General features: G+C 40.0%; 1 protein-coding gene across 1 annotated transcript; it reads right to left on the bottom strand.

The window, feature by feature from the left end:
• Positions 1-1,725: 1,725 nt before the first annotated feature.
• On the bottom strand, positions 1,726-17,992 carry LOC138737437 (uncharacterized protein SCO4629-like). The gene is made up of 6 exons (XM_069888163.1): positions 17,914-17,992; positions 16,041-16,135; positions 12,824-12,947; positions 9,958-10,110; positions 3,697-3,879; positions 1,726-2,363 (listed from the first exon to the last, which is right to left on the bottom strand). The coding sequence occupies exons 2-6, from the start codon at positions 16,110-16,112 to the stop codon at positions 2,245-2,247; spliced, it is 651 nt and encodes a 216-aa protein (XP_069744264.1). The 5' UTR covers positions 16,113-16,135; positions 17,914-17,992; the 3' UTR covers positions 1,726-2,244.
• Between the last annotated feature and the right edge of the window lie 999 nt (positions 17,993-18,991).

The following is an 18,991-nucleotide window of genomic DNA, read 5'->3' on the forward strand; positions in this document are numbered from 1 at the left end:
GAGTAAAAATTAACTACTTGCAAATATTCCTGTCACCAAGTATTGGTGGTTAGTGAGAGAAATGGAAATTTCACACAAGAGGGTTGGAGTCATGCTTTTTGGCATCAGATTTTATTGCAAGTCAAGGTTTGCCCTGTCTAAAGAAAGCACATACTTGCAGGTTTTGCTAATTACAACAGGACAAGGGGGCTGAGTTGGCACTCGCTGGTACCACTTAGTCCAGCTTGTACAGCTCACTCTCACCTCATTCCTTCACTGAGAGTAAAGGCCACCTCCAGAGATGTGAAAACCCAGGCTGGCCCTCCTCTGCATGAGTCGTGCCCCACCCCCCCCCCACTCCCCGAAGGAGCTGGGAAATCACTGCACTACTAAAGGCTGGCTTTTTGTCCAGAGATCAGAGCAAGGCCCTGTAGGCCGTCTCACAAATAGGTGGCAATCCCACAAGACTATTTCAGAGTAATTGGGGAGCCAGGCACCCGGTAATTGTGTCTCGCAACCAACATAGTGAAATACCCAAGTCTGCAGACCTGTGATTGTAGTAAAAACGCAAAGAAATGTTGAAAGAACTCAGCTGGTTTTGCAGCATGCACCAGAGGTAAAGATATTTTTCTGACGTTTTGGGGCCCGAGCCCCTCTTCAAGGTCTAAGCAAAGAACAGGAAGGCATCAGAATAAAGACTGAATGGGAGGGCGAGGAGTCAAGACAAACAAAAGGTGTTGATTAGATAAGAGGAGAGGTGAAAGGAGATCCTCTCAACCAACATCATGAGCATCTGCTCATTATCTTATTGCCCTTTATAAGAACTTCCTCCATGCAAAAGGTATTTGTGCCCCCAGGTAGTTCATCAGCTATGAAGGACCCTCCTGTCTGCTTCAGAAACATGGGCTTCCTACCTTAAAGGACTGGAGAAACAAAGCAATGCCAACAGCCTCTCCCAGAGCTTCCGCTTCAATGCAGCACTGATAGAAGGTCACATTGTTCCCATGGTCACACTCCTGAAGTAGGCACTTCACTGCTGCAAGAGGTTACCAGAAGGATGAGGAATACAATTCATGGATGCTCTGCTTGGAAAAAACCCCCACGAGATCTTAACTAGAACGTCAAAATCTCTAGCCTACAACTGCTGGAGATAGAGAGGAAGCAATGCCACTGAGAACTTTGAGTCTTTTTGTCAGGAGCTTGTTGAAGTTGGGTCCACTCACCCACCTCATGCACCTTCTGCCTCCTGTGGGTCTCACATTCACCTCATTGGAGCACTGAAGTCTGAAATGGAAGGAATTTATCCTCAATGCTGAGGGACCGCCTAATTAAAGAGAAGAATCTGATCACGAAACAATGGGACAAATAAAAATAAATATCCCGATTCTTTCAAAATATCCTTAATTGTTTGTATCGTTTGTGGTTCCTTGTGGCGAAGCACCAATTTCTTAAGTCCTTCTCAGAATACAGGCCCCCTTGATCAGCCACACACGAAATAAGCTTAAGATGTTTCACTCTGAGAAACATCCATAATATTACCTGGTCAGCAAGATAATGACTTGACTGCAATATTAACTTCATGATGCTCACTCACAAGTTTAAACTTTAACACTTGAAGGATTCTTATTCACGTCTAAAAGGTAAAGGTTGACAGTTGCGTCATGTTCCAAAATAATAATTGGTTTTGTTTCAGGCCAACAGCATCTTTATTTTTTTTATATAACCTAAAAAGCTTTCAAGGGAGCAGACAAGAGGAAATGCTAAATATTAAATTGAGTACATATTCCATGCCGAGTGAAAGAAATGTTATTTTATCGCACATGCTTTTGTCCGTTTGAGTGCTATAAACAACCATTTGTTACTTGCAGAATCAAATGAGGCGGTTACATCCTTCCAGTGGAATCTTAGGTAATCACATTGGTGAACAGTGAATAGGATCCTTCCTTTCACTTTCTTTCGAATAATCATTAAATCTAATCATTCTTTCTTACAAAATGTTATTCTAGTTGCAAATATTACTTCATGCAATTTAACCGAGTCCAATATTAGTTTTTACACTGTTCCTTGAATACAAAAATTGTGCAATTCACCGCTTTGATATTAAACTCAGAAACCTTGTCAAATTTAGTTCAATGGTTCTGCTGATTTTCCTTTGAAAAGTACAATTTGAATGCAAAATTAATTTAAACTAGTCAGCAGCAGGAGGGACACTGCATCTGTTTGATTTAGACGTTTAAAGTGATACAGTGTGTCGCCAAGGACATATTACTTTGGTCGGTAACCCGCTTGTAGTAGTTTCCGCTGTGCATTGCAAACCTCTGGAAAAATTTCTTGCTCTACCTGAAAGCCCTTCTTTGGGTAATTTTGAATTCGTTCAAAAACAGCTGAAGAAAGAAGAGAAACAAAGATGAGCCAAAACCTCATGAAAATCTACATCCGGTAACAGCAGCAACATTAAACAGAAATGCAGGTGAATGGGGAAAAAAAACCAGTAAAGATTATTCAAGGGATTGCAGGGAATTTGTGGCCACATTCTTCCCTTGACCGACATTAAAAAGGAATAACCTCAGGGGCATATTGGAGATGCTGAACATTGGAAATGAAACAAAAAGCGTTGCAAATCCTCAGCAGGTGAGGCAGCTTCTGTGGAGAGAGAGAAACAATGTTCTTTTTAGATCAATATTTCACCAGAATTAAGTGAGCTCTCATATTCTCTTTCTCCAGATGCAGTCAAACCTATTGAATATTTTCTGTTTTATAACCAAAGGAGAACAAGTCTTTCCTTTCATTTGGCTACTGCAATAACTTTGCTGTTCCTATACTTATAAATGTTCCAATATCTTTACAACTAATTAATTGGATATGCTACATGAATACATGAATGATGGCACATTATAGCCAAAATAATTGTGTCCTATTAAGACAAGTTCTGTCTTTAAATTAACATTTGTCTAAAACCCAATTCCTATGCATTGGCTATGCATATACTCACCTAGATACATACTTAATTTTTTTAAATTAAATTTAAATTAGACACACAGCATGGTAACAGACCAAGTTGGTCCTACGAGTCTGAGCCACCCAAATTACACCCTGGTACATTTTTGAAGGGTGGGAAGAAACCTGGAGCCCCTGGAGAAAGCCCATGCAGACATGGGGGGAGCATACAAATTTACAGACAGCATGGAATTCAAACCCAAGTTCGGTCCTGATCGGTGTTGCTGTAAAGCCATTGCGTTAACCGTTACACCAACCATGAGAGTACCTGTGCATTCTAGATCCCAACCACTCTCTCGGTGAAACAGTTCATCTCCGATTCCCCTCTAAACCTCATATTCCTTATCCTAAACCTCTGTCGTTTAGTTTTAAAGCCCTCTCCTACATATTATATACCCTATTTCCAGCCCTATTACATCTCCACCAACCTCATCTGCTCCGAGGAAAACAAGCCCAGCCTATCCAGTTTCTCCTCAAAACTAAATTACTAAACCCCAGGCAACATCCTGGAGAATCTCCTCTGCACCCTCTTCAGTGTAGTTAAGTCCTTTCGACAAAGCCCCAGCGGCAATTGCTCACAGGTGATGTACTCCTATTCTTGCATGCCAGTTAATATCCTCAGCTGTGCCACGATAGGAATTTAATTTTGCAACCAAACTCCATGTTCATGGAGTAACAGTTAACACTTTTCAAGAAGTTACTTTGCTTTTTTCAGCTTACCCAACATATACTCAATTAAGTTGTCCACATTGCCCACGTGCTTGTTGGGGTATTCCTCAATTTCCAGTGTTGGAGATGTGACAATGGCCTGTACATTCTCTTTGTCTCCCGGCCACTGCTGAAGGTAGGTTGCATAAACACGTCGTTCCATAAATGGTTGTTGGACTAGAATAATCCGCTTCACTGGGGGGAAAAATAAGCAGTTCACAGCACATTATCTGGGCAACAAGTTGCATTTATATAATCCTTTCTAAAAGTAGCAGTGTGTTTCAATGAGTCGAAAATGGGCACAAAGAAAAAGGAGTTAATGGATTTCCACAAAGCAATGAGCACAGTTATTTGTTTAAAAAAGGAAAATGTAGATGCAAGACTTAATCCTCAAGTCATGATGTGGTGTGAAAACAATGTTTCAGAATATGACAGCAGGATCACGTTCTCCTGACTTCAGAAGGTTCAGTAGTGGAGAGGGTCAAGAACTTCAAATTCCTGGGATCTGTCCTGGAGCCTCCACGTTGATGCAATCACAAAGAAGGCTCACCAGTGGCTGTACTTTATGAGGTGTTTGAGGTGGCTCGGAATGTTTCCGAAGACTCTTGTAAACCTCTACAGGTGTACCGTGGAGAGCATTCTGGCTGGTTGCCTCACTGCCTGGTATGGAGGTGCCAACTCTCAGGACAAGAATAAACTCCAGAGGGTTGTTAACTCGGCCTACAACATCACAGACACCAGAGTTCACTCCATCGAGGACATCTTCATGAGGTGGTATCTTTAAGAAAGCAGCCTCTATCCTCAAAGACCCCCCACCACACAGGCCCTCTTCACTCTACTACCATTGGAGATAAGATAAAGGAGCCTAAAGACGAGCACTCAGTGGCACAAGGACAGCTGCTTCCCCGCTGCCATCAGATTCCTGAATAATCAATGATCCAAAGACACTGCCATGCAGTATTATTGTAATTTTTCTTTTTTTTACAGCAATGTTGTAAGATATTTACAATATGAATGTTTGCCCTGTGACGCTGCCGCAAAACACAGAATTTCATGACTTGTTCATGACAATGTATCCAGTTTCTGATAAAGACTTTATGACCACGAATGACACCATGGGCAGCGTAGCTAGTGTAATGGTTAGCACAACACTGTTACAGTGTCAGTGACCCAGGTTTGAATCCAGCGCTGTCCCCCCGTTCTCCCCATACCTGCATGGGTTTCCTCTGGGTGCTCAGGTTTCCTCAAAAAACATAATGGGGTTGTAAGTTAATTGGGATATTTGAGCGGCACGGGCTTGTGGCCCAGAAAGGATTGTTACTGTGCTGTATGTCAAAAAAAAAGAGATGGGAAGAGTTCTTTGTGGTGAGAATGAGCACAGTAGATAGAGGGAATGTTTTATACATCCCGAAAGTCCTGCACAAAGGACCTCTGCACAAGATAAAGTTGCACAGAGTTGAGGGTGATGTCTTGTCATGGATTGAGGAATGGTTAAGTAATAGAAGGCAGAGCGTTGGGGGAGAAAAGGAGTTTCTCTGGATGGCAATGTGGTTAATGGGGTGCCCCAAGGATCAGTGCAGGACCCATAACTGTTCATAATGTGCACAAATGATTTTGAGGAGGGGACCAATTGCAGTATCCAACTTTGGTGATGACACTAAATTGAGTGAAAAGAAAATTGTGTGGAGGTCAATGTGATAGGGAAAAGAGTAAGTGACTGGGCAAGGACCTGGCAGATAGAGTTCAACATCAATGAATGCGAGATCATCCACTTTGGAAGGAAAACAGTACATCAGACTATTCTTCCAACTGTGAATAATTGTAGCCTGATGTTGTGCAAAAAGAACTGGAAATGCTTGGACAGAATTTTCTGTCCAAGGAAGCAGTATTGAATGTTCTTAAGACACAGATAGATTTAGATTTTTGAAGAATAGGGGAATTGAGGGTTGTGGGAAACATGCAGATAAGCAGAGCCAAGTCCACGGCCAGGTAGGCAGTGCCAAGTCCATGGCCAGGTAGGCAGAGCCAAGTCCACGGCCAGATCAGCCATGATCTTACTTTTTTTTTTTTTTTTTAAATTTTTTATTTTTCACACCATAAATCACAATAACCATGATATACACTTTTTCTTTTCCACACATTTACAGTGACTTTTTCTCCCTCCCCCCTCCCTCCTCCCAAGCCACCCCCCCACCCCCCCACCTCTCATCCATTTTAGGTATACAATCTAGGTTGCATTAATTCAGTCAGACAATGTTGTCATTCAACAAAAATACACCAGAAATTCTACTGAGTCCATTCTTTTCTTTTCTTCTCCTTCCATCAACTTAGGTAATGTTTGTTCCCGGTAGGTTTTCGCTATTGTATTTAATGTAAGGCTCCCATACTTGTTCGAATATTTCGATATTATTTCTTAAACTATATGTTATTTTTTCTAATGGAATACATTTATTCATTTCTATATACCATTGTTGTATTTTCAAATTATCTTCCAATTTCCAGGTTGACATAATACATTTTTTTGCTACGGCTAGGGCTATCTTGACAAATCTTTTTTGTGCATCTTCCAAGTCAATTCCAAATTCTTTATTTTTTATGTTACTTAGGAGAAAGATCTCTGGATTCTTTGGTATATTGTTTTCTGTTATTTTATTTAATATCTGATTGAGATCATCCCAAAATTTTTCTACTCTCTCACATGTCCAGATTGCATGAATTGTTGTTCCCCTTTCTTTTTTACATCGAAAACATCTATCAGATACTGTTGGGTCCCATTTATTTAACTTTTGCGGTGTAATGTTTAGTCTGTGTAACCAATTATATTGTATCATACGCAGCCTCGTATTTATTGTATTTCTCATCGTTCCAGAGCATAGCTTCTCCCATGTTTCCTTTTTTATCTTTATATTTAAATCTTGTTCCCATTTTTGTTTAGTTTTACCATTTGTTTCCTCATTCTCCTTTTCTTGCAGTTTAATATACATATTTTTTATAAATCTTTTGATTAACATTGTATCTGTAATCACATATTCAAGGTTACTTCCCTCTGGTAAACTCAAGTTGTTTCCTATTTTATCTTTCAAGTAGGATCTCAGTTGGTAATATGCCAGCGCTGTATCTCCAGTTATATTGTACTTATCTCTCATTTGTTCAAAGGATAAGAATCTACTTCCTGAAAAACAATTTTCTATTCTTTTAATCCCTTTTTTTTCCCATTTTCTAAAGGCAAGGTTGTCTATTGTAAAAGGGAGTAGCTTATTTTGCGTCAATATTAGTTTTGGTATTTGATAATTTATTTTATTTCTTTCTACATGAATCTTCTTCCATATATTGAGGAGATGGTGTAATACTGGAGAAGTTCTATGTTGTACCAATTTTTCGTCCCATTTATATAATATGTGTTCAGGTATCTTTTCCCCTATTTTATCTAATTCTAGTCTCGTCCAGTCTGGTTTTTCCCTTGTTTGATAAAAATCTGATAGGTACCTTAATTGTGCGGCTCTATAATAATTTTTGAAGTTTGGCAATTGTAAGCCTCCTTGTTTATACCATTCTGTTAATTTATCTAGTGCTATCCTCGGTTTCCCCCCTCTCCATAAAAATCTCCTTATTATTTTCTTTAACTCTTTGAAGAATTTTTCTGTCAGTTGTATTGGCAATGCCTGAAATAAGTATAGTATCCTTGGAAAAATGTTCATTTTAATACAGTTTATCCTTCCTATCAGTGTTAGTGGTAGCTCTTTCCAATGCTCTAAATCGTCCCGTAATTTTTTCATTAGTGGATTGTAATTGAGTTTATATAATTGGCCTAGATTTTTGTTTATTTGCACACCTAGGTATCTTATTGCCTGCGTTTGCCATCTGAATGGGGATTCCTCCTTAAATTTTGAGAAATCCGCGTTATTCATAGGCATTGCTTCACTTTTATTTACGTTTATCTTGTATCCCGACACTTCTCCATATTCCTTCAATTTCTTATATAGTTCTTTTATTGATAGTTCTGGTTCTGTTAAGTACACTATCACATCATCCGCAAACAGACTGATTTTATATTCCCTGTCTTTTATTTTTATTCCTTTTATATTATTATCTCTTCTTATCGATTCTGCTAGTGGTTCTATAGCTAGCGCAAACAATAATGGTGATAGTGGGCATCCCTGCCGCGTTGACCTGCTTAAGTTAAATTGCTTTGATACATGTCCATTTACTGTCACTTTCGCTAACGGTCCCTTATATAATGCTTTAATCCAATTAATATACTTCTCCGGTAAACTGAATTTTTGCAATACTTTGAACAAGTAATTCCATTCTACTCTGTCGAAGGCCTTCTCTGCGTCTAAAGCAACTGCTACTGCCGGTGCTTTATTTCCTTCTACTGCATGAATTAAGTTAATAAATTTACAAATATTGTCTGTTGTGCGTCTTTTTTTGATAAATCCAGTTTGGTCTAAATTTACCATTTTCGGTACCTGTTCTGCTAATCTGTTCGCTAATAGTTTAGCTATTATCTTATAATCTGTGTTTAGCAGAGATATTGGTCTATATGACGCTGGTGAGAGTGGATCTTTCCCTTGTTTTAGTATCACTGTAATTATTGCTGTTTTACATGAATCTGGTAAGTTTTGTGTCTCATCAATCTGGTTGATTACATCCAGGAGGGGCGGTATTATTAGGTCTTTAAATGTTTTGTAGAATTCTATTGGGAGTCCATCCTCTCCTGGTGTCTTATTATTTGGTAAATTTTTTATTATCTCTTGTATTTCTACTGTTCCAAATGGTTCTGTTAATTTATTTTGTTCCTCTATTTGTAGTTTTGGTAGTTCAATTTTAGTCAAAAATTCATCTATTTTCCCTTCTTTCCCTTCGTTTTCGGTTCGGTATAATTGTTCATAGAATTCTCTGAAGTTTTCCTTAATTTCTTTTGGATTATATGTAATTTGTTTGTCTTTTTTCCTTGTTGCCAATACCATTTTCTTAGTTTGCTCTGTCTTAAGCTGCCATGCTAAGATTTTGTGTGTTTTTTCACCTAGTTCATAATATTTCTGTTTTGTCTTCATTATATTCTTCTCCACCTTATATGTTTGTAATGTTTCATATTTTATTTTTTTATCCGCCAATTCTCTTCTTTTGGTTGTATCTTCCTTTATTGCTAATTTTTTTTCTATGTTTATTATTTCCCTTTCCAACTGCTCTGTTTCCTGGTTATAGTCCTTCTTCATCTTGGTTGCATAACTTATTATTTGCCCTCTAATGAATGCTTTCATTGCGTCCCATAGTATAAACTTATCTTCCACTGATTCCGTATTTACTTCAAAGTACATTTTTAATTGTTTTTCAATAAATTCTCTAAAATCCTGTCTTTTAAGTAGCATGGGGTTAGCCATGATCTTACTGATGGCAGACTAGGCTCGATGGGCCAGATGACTGATTCCTGCTCCTATTTCTTATGTTCCTATGTAAATAGGCATTCCAAAGGGTCTGTAGTAGTTTGGGTGAGGCTTTACATCTTGAAGAATTTGCCATATCCATACAAAAGTGCTTGAACGTCTTTTCTCCACTAAATCCCATCATTATGGAGGGCAAGGATGGTTAAGGAAGTGTACTGGAGACTGATTAGAGATGTAATTGATGGGGAGGTAGGGTGCTGATAGGTGCATAGACTGGGGAAGAGCTGTATGATAGGAAGACAGGGGATAATGGAAAGGGAGGAGTGCCATCGATTGGAATGGGTTTGATCAGTGATGATCTGATGATGGTTTGAGGATGTCAGCAGGGAGAGGGGGAAGGAGCAGTGGAAGTTATCACCAACAAAAAATATAAAGAGGAAGCTACCTACAGGTGGAGGCAGGCCTTTGAAATGGTGGCCAAATAAGCTTAAACCTACCATTGAATGTCCATAACCTATACCAATCATCTCCTACATGTGATAGAACTAACTCCATACCAGTGACATTAATTAAGTGTCCCTTTTGATATCCTGGTCCATTCACAGGTGCTTCTGTCTGAATATGTATTAGATTAGTGGTTTCAACCTTTTTTCCCCACTCACATACCACCTTAAGTAACCTCTACTAATCACAGAGCAACTATGGCATTCATTTTCAATTAACTGACAATGTTGATCAAGAAGACAATACTTTTATCCCCCTTCATGGTTGCAGTTGCCTACGATTAGCATTAAAACATTGCATTATACAATCCTATCAAATACATGTGTCAATCAGGAAATCAGCACAATGACCAGGACCAATAAAAGCTTAGGTTGAAATGTACCTGGGATATCCTGCTCCTTTAGTGTCTGGTATGAAAACTTTATATTCTCTCCTGTATTCGTGGCCTTTTTTTCCAGTAGAATCTTGTCAACAGGAACACCCAACTTAACTGCGATTTCAGCAAAAATCTCTGCCTCAGGCTGACGCCATAGTCCTGTTTGTGTGCAGTCACAGTTAGGTCAAAGTAAATTCAAAAATCACTTAAAAATAAAGAAGTAGGTCACTGCAATATCCATCAGCTATTTTCATTATTACCGCACGTGAAGATAAAGATCAGGAGTTGAAGTAGGCCACATGGCCTCAAGTGTTTGACAGGATCATGGTTGATCTGATTGTAGCTTAAATTCCATATACAGTAAACCCCCTCCCCATATCCAGTACCTATAAGAATTGGTAGATACCCAGTAAATTAATTGTCTGGTTGCTTGAGATTGCATGTTGCATGATTGGCAAACTAATTGCTCGGGGGATGACAATTTTAAACTCTTGTATTTTATTTTAACCTATTTATTTACCGCGCTTTTTCTGCGGATTGCTTGAAATGAACTGCCAGTGACCTTCTCCACCCCACCTTCTCTGAATGCTTGTCAAGATCATATCAAACTCTGCCTTAAATTTGCTCGGTCTCCTATGAGGACCACTCCAGCAAACCTTTGAGAGAAAATAATTGGGCCTCAGCTTAAATCCATAATCTTCAAAGATTCTTCATTCTTTTACTGTTGCAAAATTTGTGCACAAAATTCAGAACAAATTCGAGACGGCATCTGCTGTTGAATCCTGAAGAAAAACCACAGGAGTATGGAAAATCTCTCGTTGTTATTGTGACAGCAACAACTTGTATCAATGTGACAACTCAGTAAAAAGGGCAAATGCTTCCTGGGGAAGTAAACGACAGTGACCCAGACAAAAGATTTACCAGAACCCACAGTTGTAAACATTCAACCATTCAACAATTACTCTTACCACCAGTGTAGATACTTTACCAAATTGTGCATATTATTAATGCAATGATGTTCGCAAAATAGAATCAACAATCCATTACTATAAATTTATTATGAAGCAATTAAAAAACTAAAACTAGAAAGAATTCACTTGGCTTTTCATGGCATGTCTCAGGATTTTGGAACATGCTAAAGCACTTTACAGCCCATGAAACTTTGATAAGTGCCTACAATTATTATGCAGGGAAACTGGGCAATTAACTCATGAACCACTATGAGTTGGAGGACAGATTTTGCCTAGGACACTGAACATTTCTTTTATTGCCAAATGCTGCTATGTGACCTTTTTAATCCCACACACAAGACTACACATAGCACATTTATTTCTATTTTCATTTAAATGACAGCATCTACCAGTGTGCAGCTATCCCCAAGAATTGTACAATATTGCAAGCTCAAGTTACATGCTTAAATGTCAGGCGTGGTATTTCAACCCACCACCTTCTGACTCACAGGCGAGAGTAGAACCAAAAGTTGACACCTACATAATTAGCAGATGGTCTGCAGAAAACTCAACATCGAGTGATAATTAAAACCAATTCCCACATTAATTCTGATAATCTGACAGTTTTAAATTTTAAATATTGTAATTGATCAAATCGACAAAATTGTCCAATAAGGACAAGTTAAAAAATTGAATGAAATAAGAGTGCTTGTGAAGTTCTGTAACTGCAACCGTGACTCAGAGTTGCCTGAGGTTCTCTGATGCAGCAATTGCTGAAAAGCTCTGAAGAGAATGATATGAGAGTGAAAATTTATTCTTGCAATTTGGTATGCAAGGACATCGATAAACTCTTCAAGGCAAAGAAGGGATACTTTCTAACTTTAAAATTTTTCTGTGGCAGTATTCCTAAATCTCCCTGATGCTCAGGTGCCCTTCAAAAATGTGATTTATGGTGTGAAAAATAAAAAAATTTAAAAAAAAAGAAAAAAAAATATTAAAAAGTTACAAATTAATAGTACATTTAAATATGCATTCAACCCAAGTAAATTTGATAGTTCATTTATTAACACCATATTAATTGAATTAAAAACATACCACTTACTTCCAGTTACCTTTTTAATGAAGCCCAACAACCACAGCTCATTACGCAGAGCACTGCTAGATGTGTCAGCTATGGCTTGCACAAAGCAGGATCAGGTACAAAATGTATCCGCCCTTCAGATCATTATCTCATAGCAATACCCTGGGACTCAGTGTATATGGAAGTTAGGCTACAATCAGATCAACCAAGTTCAAGGCAGAGTGAGTGGTTGAATACTCTGCATTTGACATCCAGCAAGTTCTTTACTTGCCGTGCAAAAATCCAGAATGCGTCGACAACTTTTTTTATTTTTAAATTTAGACGTACAGCATGTGAACAGGCCATTTCAGCCCACGAGTCCATGCCGCCCAATTTACACCAACTTAACCCAAACCCCCAGTATATTGCTTCCTGACTGGAAGTAGCCAGTAGTTCCCTGTGGAACTCCCAAATGACTGTCGAGCGTGGTTCTGTCCAAAGTGCAGCAAAAAGCAAAGTGAAAATTCTTTGTCTTCATTCTGTTTCTAACATGTCAGCATCACCACCAACGCCCATGTTTGTTGCCTATCTCTAATTTACTCTTAATAAGGTGGTAGTGAACTATCTCCTTGATCCACTATAGTACTTCAAGTAGTAAGATTTCTCTGTGTTACTGGATATGGATTTCCATAGATGATAAAGAGGTGTCGATTACTTCCAAGTCAGGAATATATGGAAGGAAACTAAAAATGTCACAATTTGAACTATAGCAAATAAAAACCAATAACAAGAGAAAAAAAATTGTAGTCTGCAACAGAAATACTATTTTATTGGGATATAATTTAATCATATCAGTTCTTACCTACTGTATGGTTTCCTAGGTAACCAGTAAATAGTATCAGCGGAGCCCAATCTTCCAGATAAAGATTTGCAGCTCTCTCAGCCACTCGAACATCATGGCATCCCAGGCCTATAATTATGTCACTCTGGAAAAATGAAGGTTCTCAGACTGTCTGTTTGCATTTACCAATGAGAATTCGCCACATCAATTGTAAATGGTAATAACATAAATTCAATACATTACCAAGAAACTAACAGAAATTAGTCTGCATGTACAAGGGCTGAAAATTTCACTTGTTAACATGTCAAAACAAGCTGGTTTCTCATCTAGTTTGCTAAATCAATGTTGTCTGTCTTATTCTGTTTTCTCATTGCAGTGTGTCCTGCTTCACTCTACCACTTTCTCATTGTGTGTTTATTGTCAATGTGCATTTTCTAATTCGCTTTACACCTAGGACTCTGTGGCTCAGCACAACAACACCATCGACAAATTTGCTGACAATACCACAGTAATGGGTTGTATAAAAGGCTGTGATGAGTCAGCACATAGGAGGGAGAATGAAAACTTGGCCAAATGGGCACCTACAATAACCTCACATTCAACGTCACCAAAACCAAGGTGTGGGGTTGTTGACTTCAGGAAGGGAAAACCAGAGGAGCATGATCCAGTGATCGTTCAGAGGTGGAGAAGGTGAGCAAACTTAAGTTCTTCAGAGTCACTAATGTGAAGAATCTTTCCTGGACTCAACAAACTAATGGCATCATGAAGAAAGCTCGTCAGTGCCTGTACTTCCTCAGGAGTTTGCAGAGGTTTTTGGTATGACATCAGAAACCCTAGCAAATTTCTACAGATGTGTGGTGGACAGTGTGCTGACAAGCTGCACTATGGTCTGATATGGGGACATCAATGCTCCTGAGCTTAAACCCTTCCAAAAGTAGGGAACACAGCTCAGAACATCACAGACAAAACCCACCCTACTGTCAAGGAACATCTACAGGGAATGCTGCCATTGGAGAGTAGCAGCAAGCATCAAGGATCCTCATCATCCAGCATATGCTGTGTTCTTGCTACTACCATTAGGAAAGAGGTATAGGTGTCACAAGATCTTGCACCACCAGGTTTAGGAACAGCTGCTACCCCTCCACCATCAGACTCCTCAACAATAAACTCAATCAGGGACACATTTAAGGACACTACCTTTTGCCACCTTTTTTCCCCCTCTCTGTACTGCAGAATTTGTTTATATTTCTTTATTTGTTTACATGTATATGCTGTGTACAGTTTTTTTTTTGCACTATCAATAAGTGGTAATTCTGCCTCACCCGCAGGAAAAGGAATCTCAGGGGTGTATATGATGCCTTAAATGTATGTACTTTGACAATAAATCTGAACCTAATGGACAGGGTAGCAAAATGAGTCAATGAACTATAACAAATACATAATGCTGGAAAAACTCAGCAAGCCAGTCAAGATCTATGGAAAAAGAACCTGCTAATGTTTCAGGTCAAAGACTTCAACTTAGAATGTTAACTGTTTCCTTGTCCTTACATGCGACTGGATCTGCTGATCTTTTCCAACGTATCTGGTTTTGTTTAAGATTTCCAATTTTGACAGTTTATTTTTTACTTGACTCATAAAGCTGTCCTTTTGCTTCTGGTGTGAATCCTGTTCAACAAAGTTACCATAAAGCGCTATTCCCACTCCCATAATGTTCTGTCTACCTCCACCTTCTCTGTGAACTTCCAACTTGGTTTCACTGGAGGGGCAGGGGGAGTCACACCATAAATATGGTCATAACTTCGCTTTTAAAGGAATTCTTCTCCACGTTTCATACTACAACTTCACTTCAGGAAACTTTGTACGACTTGCTTGTGATTCTCCAGTGTCGATATTGCAGAAAAAATAAATCAAACAAACATAGATTCATGTTCTGCAGAGTACCTGCACCCTGTCTGCTCCAGCAGTCTCGGTTGCATGCTGCTTGAACTCCCCTCCCATTCCCACACTGACTGACGGTGTTTGGCCTTCTCCACAACCATTGTGAGGCCAAGTGCAAAATTGAAGAACAATACCTTACATTCCACAGGCAGCTGACAGTTCAACTGTACAATGAATTTCCCAATTTCAGCTCACCCATTTCCCTAGTTTTCCATTCCCATATCCACCTATCCACCCAGGGTCTCCGTTCACCTTTCCTATCCTTCACCCCCACCTCCATCTGATATCATCCCTCCACCAACCTCCTCCCCTTTCCAATCTGTTTCCAATTATCACCAGCCAGCCTCTGCCACACACCTTCTTCTCATTATTGGCTCTCTGCCATCTATACTCTCTGAGCTTAATGCAAGGTCTCAACCTGAAACATTGACCATCCCTTTGACTCTTCAGATACTGCCTCACCTATTGTTTCTGCCAGCAATCTGGTTTTATTTTGCCCCAAATTCCAACATCTACAGTCCCTTCTGTCACCAAATAGTTCTTTAAAATAATCTGATGCAAGGAATGGAAATGCTACAGTAGTGTACATTTCTAAAATGAAGCTGAGGTAAATTGGAATTGTGCTACCTCTGCTTTTTAAGAAAGCAGCCTCTATCTTCAAGGACCCTTACCATACCATGTTCTCTTTCACACAGCTACCATCAGGAAGGAGGTACAGGGGCCTGACATCAAACACCCAGTGGGACAAGGACAGCTTCTTCTCTACCATCAGATTTCCGAACTGACAATATTTTTGTACTAATTTACTTATTGTTAAATATCATTTTTGTAGCAATGTCTGCACTGTGATTCTACTGCAAAACAACATATTTTGTGACATGCTCATGACAATAAATTCTGATCCTTGATGTCACTGATCTTTGAATCCACAACATTGCCGTTACTGAAGTCTTCTCCTCTCAGCATAAACCTCTCTCAGCACAAAATATCAAGGCAACCTACCTTTAGCCAAACAATTTTGTCACTTTTGATCAATAAGATGTTTTACTAAGTGTTGTACAATAGTCTTGCTTCTCCATCACCAAATACACGAGGTAGACTCAGTTAGAAGGATATGATCTTTAAGTAAAACAATTACAAACTTGGCGGGGGTGTGAAATGTCCGGCTCAACTCAAGACAATGGTCATGATGGGCAATGAGCAAAAAGAACAGGTGCTGTAATTTTTTTTTAAACAACCATTAATCCTTATAGTGAGCTCTTTATGTTTCTTCTGTTGGTTATGAGCAAATCTCTCTTACCTTCATAACAGGCTGTCCCAATTTTAGGTAGTTCCATAAAACTCGTGCCCATTTTTTGCAGTCATCATCCATTCCACTTACAACATCCTGGTCAGCTGAAATATTAAAAAAACAATTCACAGCAAGTTCATTGAAAAAGTGTGTATGGAAATGCCATCGAGTCCCACTCATTGCAGCTGCTGGTAGCAGGTTAGTGTGAGGGGAGCATGACCAAGGGCATTCAGATTCATGTTATTCCCCTAAAAGTCACACTGATACACAAGAATTCTGTATATGCTTGGGTGCATCTTCACTTTCTGGAAAGTCAACGAAGCTTGGAGCAACCAGCCCCCATTGAGCAAGGCCACCTCTTCAACTTGATGGTATTAACATCAACTCAGCTGTTCTCCCTCTCTTCCCCATCCCTCTGTCTTCTTTCCTCCAGCTCTCCAACCCCTTCCCTCTCCAGTCACAGAGCCACCCCCCCCCCCACCTTCCTTGCTGGTGTGCCCTCCCTCCCTTAACCACCTATTACCTCCTGCCTGATGGACTGTGCTTGTCCCCCTGCCCCTCTCCCCCATCATTTTGCTCGGGTGCTTTCCTACATTTTGTTCATACCTTGCTGAAGGGCTCAAGCCCAAAACATTGGTTATGTACCTTTATCTTTGGTATGTAAAGTACTCGGTTTGACCTGCTGAGTTTTTTTTTCCCGTATTGTTTTTACTTCAATTGTGGTGTCTACAGACTTTCATGATTTATTCTTGTATTTGAAACAAGAGATCCGATCACAGCATGTGGAGGAAGTTCAAAAGATGACAAAGGATCTTCTAAAGCTGCTATTCTCTGCTTTTTTTTTTGTCTGTGGCCCACTATGGGACTCTGTTCAAAGTTTATTGCCCCCCTTCCCTGTGAAGCAGTCGTTTAATCGGTTTCTTCTGTATTTATCTCCGAAAGATGACATTAAATAACCAAAAAAATGACTTCAGTCCATGGCCCCCCCTTTAAATATGCTGTGACCCTCCCCACCCCAGGCGGGGCTGAATGGCCCCTGTTGAGAAAGTATGGCTTGGCTGACTGCTTTCATACCATCTATCTGAATTTAAAACATGAGATAATTCCTGAAGAGATATGACCAGGTGCGCTCAGATTCCATCTACACTTGCAACACTACTGTTCAATGGACACACACACACCATATAACCATAACCATATAACCGTTTACAGCACGGAAACAGGCCATATCGGCCCTGCAACAAAAAAAGATGTTTCAGTTTAGAAAGTAACGTAGAGCAATGGGATAACTGGAAATCCTAGTGGCCTGGACTAGCAGCATTTCAAGGGCTAAACTGGTGCCTGAAAAGGATTTGAATCCACTCTCCCTCCAATCCAAATCAATATTTAATCTTTAAAAGCAGATGTCTCGAAATGTTATTGGCGGGGCATGTTTGTGGCATTGGGAAGTCCATACATCACATCACATGGAGCAGAAATTGTTGCCAATCGAAAGGATCTTGCACTGAAAGTTCGGAAGCAGTGAAACGTGGGGATCTAAATGATAACTAATCGACTCAAGCAAACCTGATACTCTCGAAGGTGACAAACAGAGCTACCAGGGGAATTTATAAAAATAACGTTGGGCACTTGCATTGTTTTTGGTCCCACTCCCGTCCAAAGTAGCCCAATCTTTAATAGCACAATAAAAAAAAAAGGTTTGGTCTTCGTTGGCATCGACCTGCAATGACTCTCCAAAGGAAGAGACTTGGCGGAATAATCTCTGCAATGCGCTGGTGCAACAACCCCTCCCTCCTCCCAGGTCCAGAGCCAAATCTATCCATGTTCAGGGCGATGATGTGCGCAGTTGATGTTGGAATAAGAACGCGTGGGGAGCATTTACCTGGTCATTGGGCGAGATGACGGTTCTGGGGGCTGAGTCCAAGGTGTCCCCCTCCCGACCGGGACAAAGACATGATCCCGGACCCGGAGTGAAGGCAGCCTCTGCTTGCGTTGGTTTACATCAATAATTGTCATCTGACCTGTCAGTGAGCAGGGATGAGTTACCCTGATTTCAGCTCTTCTCATTCAGCGCCTCCGAAGCCTCACGCTGGGAGACGCCACCCTTTTCTGTGGACGTGGGGGAGATTTTAAGAGCGAGAGGGCGAAGGCTCAGCGGCAAAGATGCCTTGTTTGTGACAATCCAATCCACACCCACCCAAGGAAGTGGATACATAGTGAAACATTCTCCAAGCAGCTGAATCCTCAGGTTCAACGCTGGTCCAGAAATTAAAAAAAAATGCAATCTGAAATAAAAGTTGAAAATACTGGAGGTAATAAATACAGGAAAGGTTAAGAAAGTCAGGTGGCGTCTGGAGAGAAAAACAAGGGTTAACGCTTCAGGAGGCAGCTGCTTGGTGAATGTGTTGCCACTTCCTTGGGTGGGTGTGGATTGAATGGTCACAAACAAGGCATCTTTGCCGCTCTGATGAAAATTTAACCCAGTGCCTCTTTCCACAGAGGCTGCCTGACCTGCTGAGTGTCTCCAGCGTTTTCTGCCTGGAGTCCTGATGTTGCAACAAATGAAATTGAAATTATTTGCGGTGAAGGGATGTGCACAAATCTTGTTCGATTCACACTATTTACATCATTAGACCACAAGATATAAGAGGAAAAACAGGTGATTCAGCCCATCAAGTCTCCCCTGCCATTCAATCTTCAGTCGATCCATTTTCCCCACTCAGCCCCATGCCCGACCTTCTCCCTATAAACTTTGATGCCCTGGCTAAACAAGATTAAAACACAATAGACTGTTTCACAACGAAGAGCGCAGAATCGAGGAAGGATTAATGGAAATGTGGAGAGAATAAAATGGGTTAGAGTAGAATTGATGTAAACGTGTGTTTTATGGTCAGCGCGGAACCATTTGCCAAGGGGCCTGGATCCATGCTGTATTTCTTGAGATGTTAATGATCTGTGGT

This window comes from Narcine bancroftii, chromosome 6 (genome assembly GCF_036971445.1).
Source record: "Narcine bancroftii isolate sNarBan1 chromosome 6, sNarBan1.hap1, whole genome shotgun sequence".
Lineage (NCBI taxonomy): Eukaryota > Metazoa > Chordata > Chondrichthyes > Torpediniformes > Narcinidae > Narcine > Narcine bancroftii.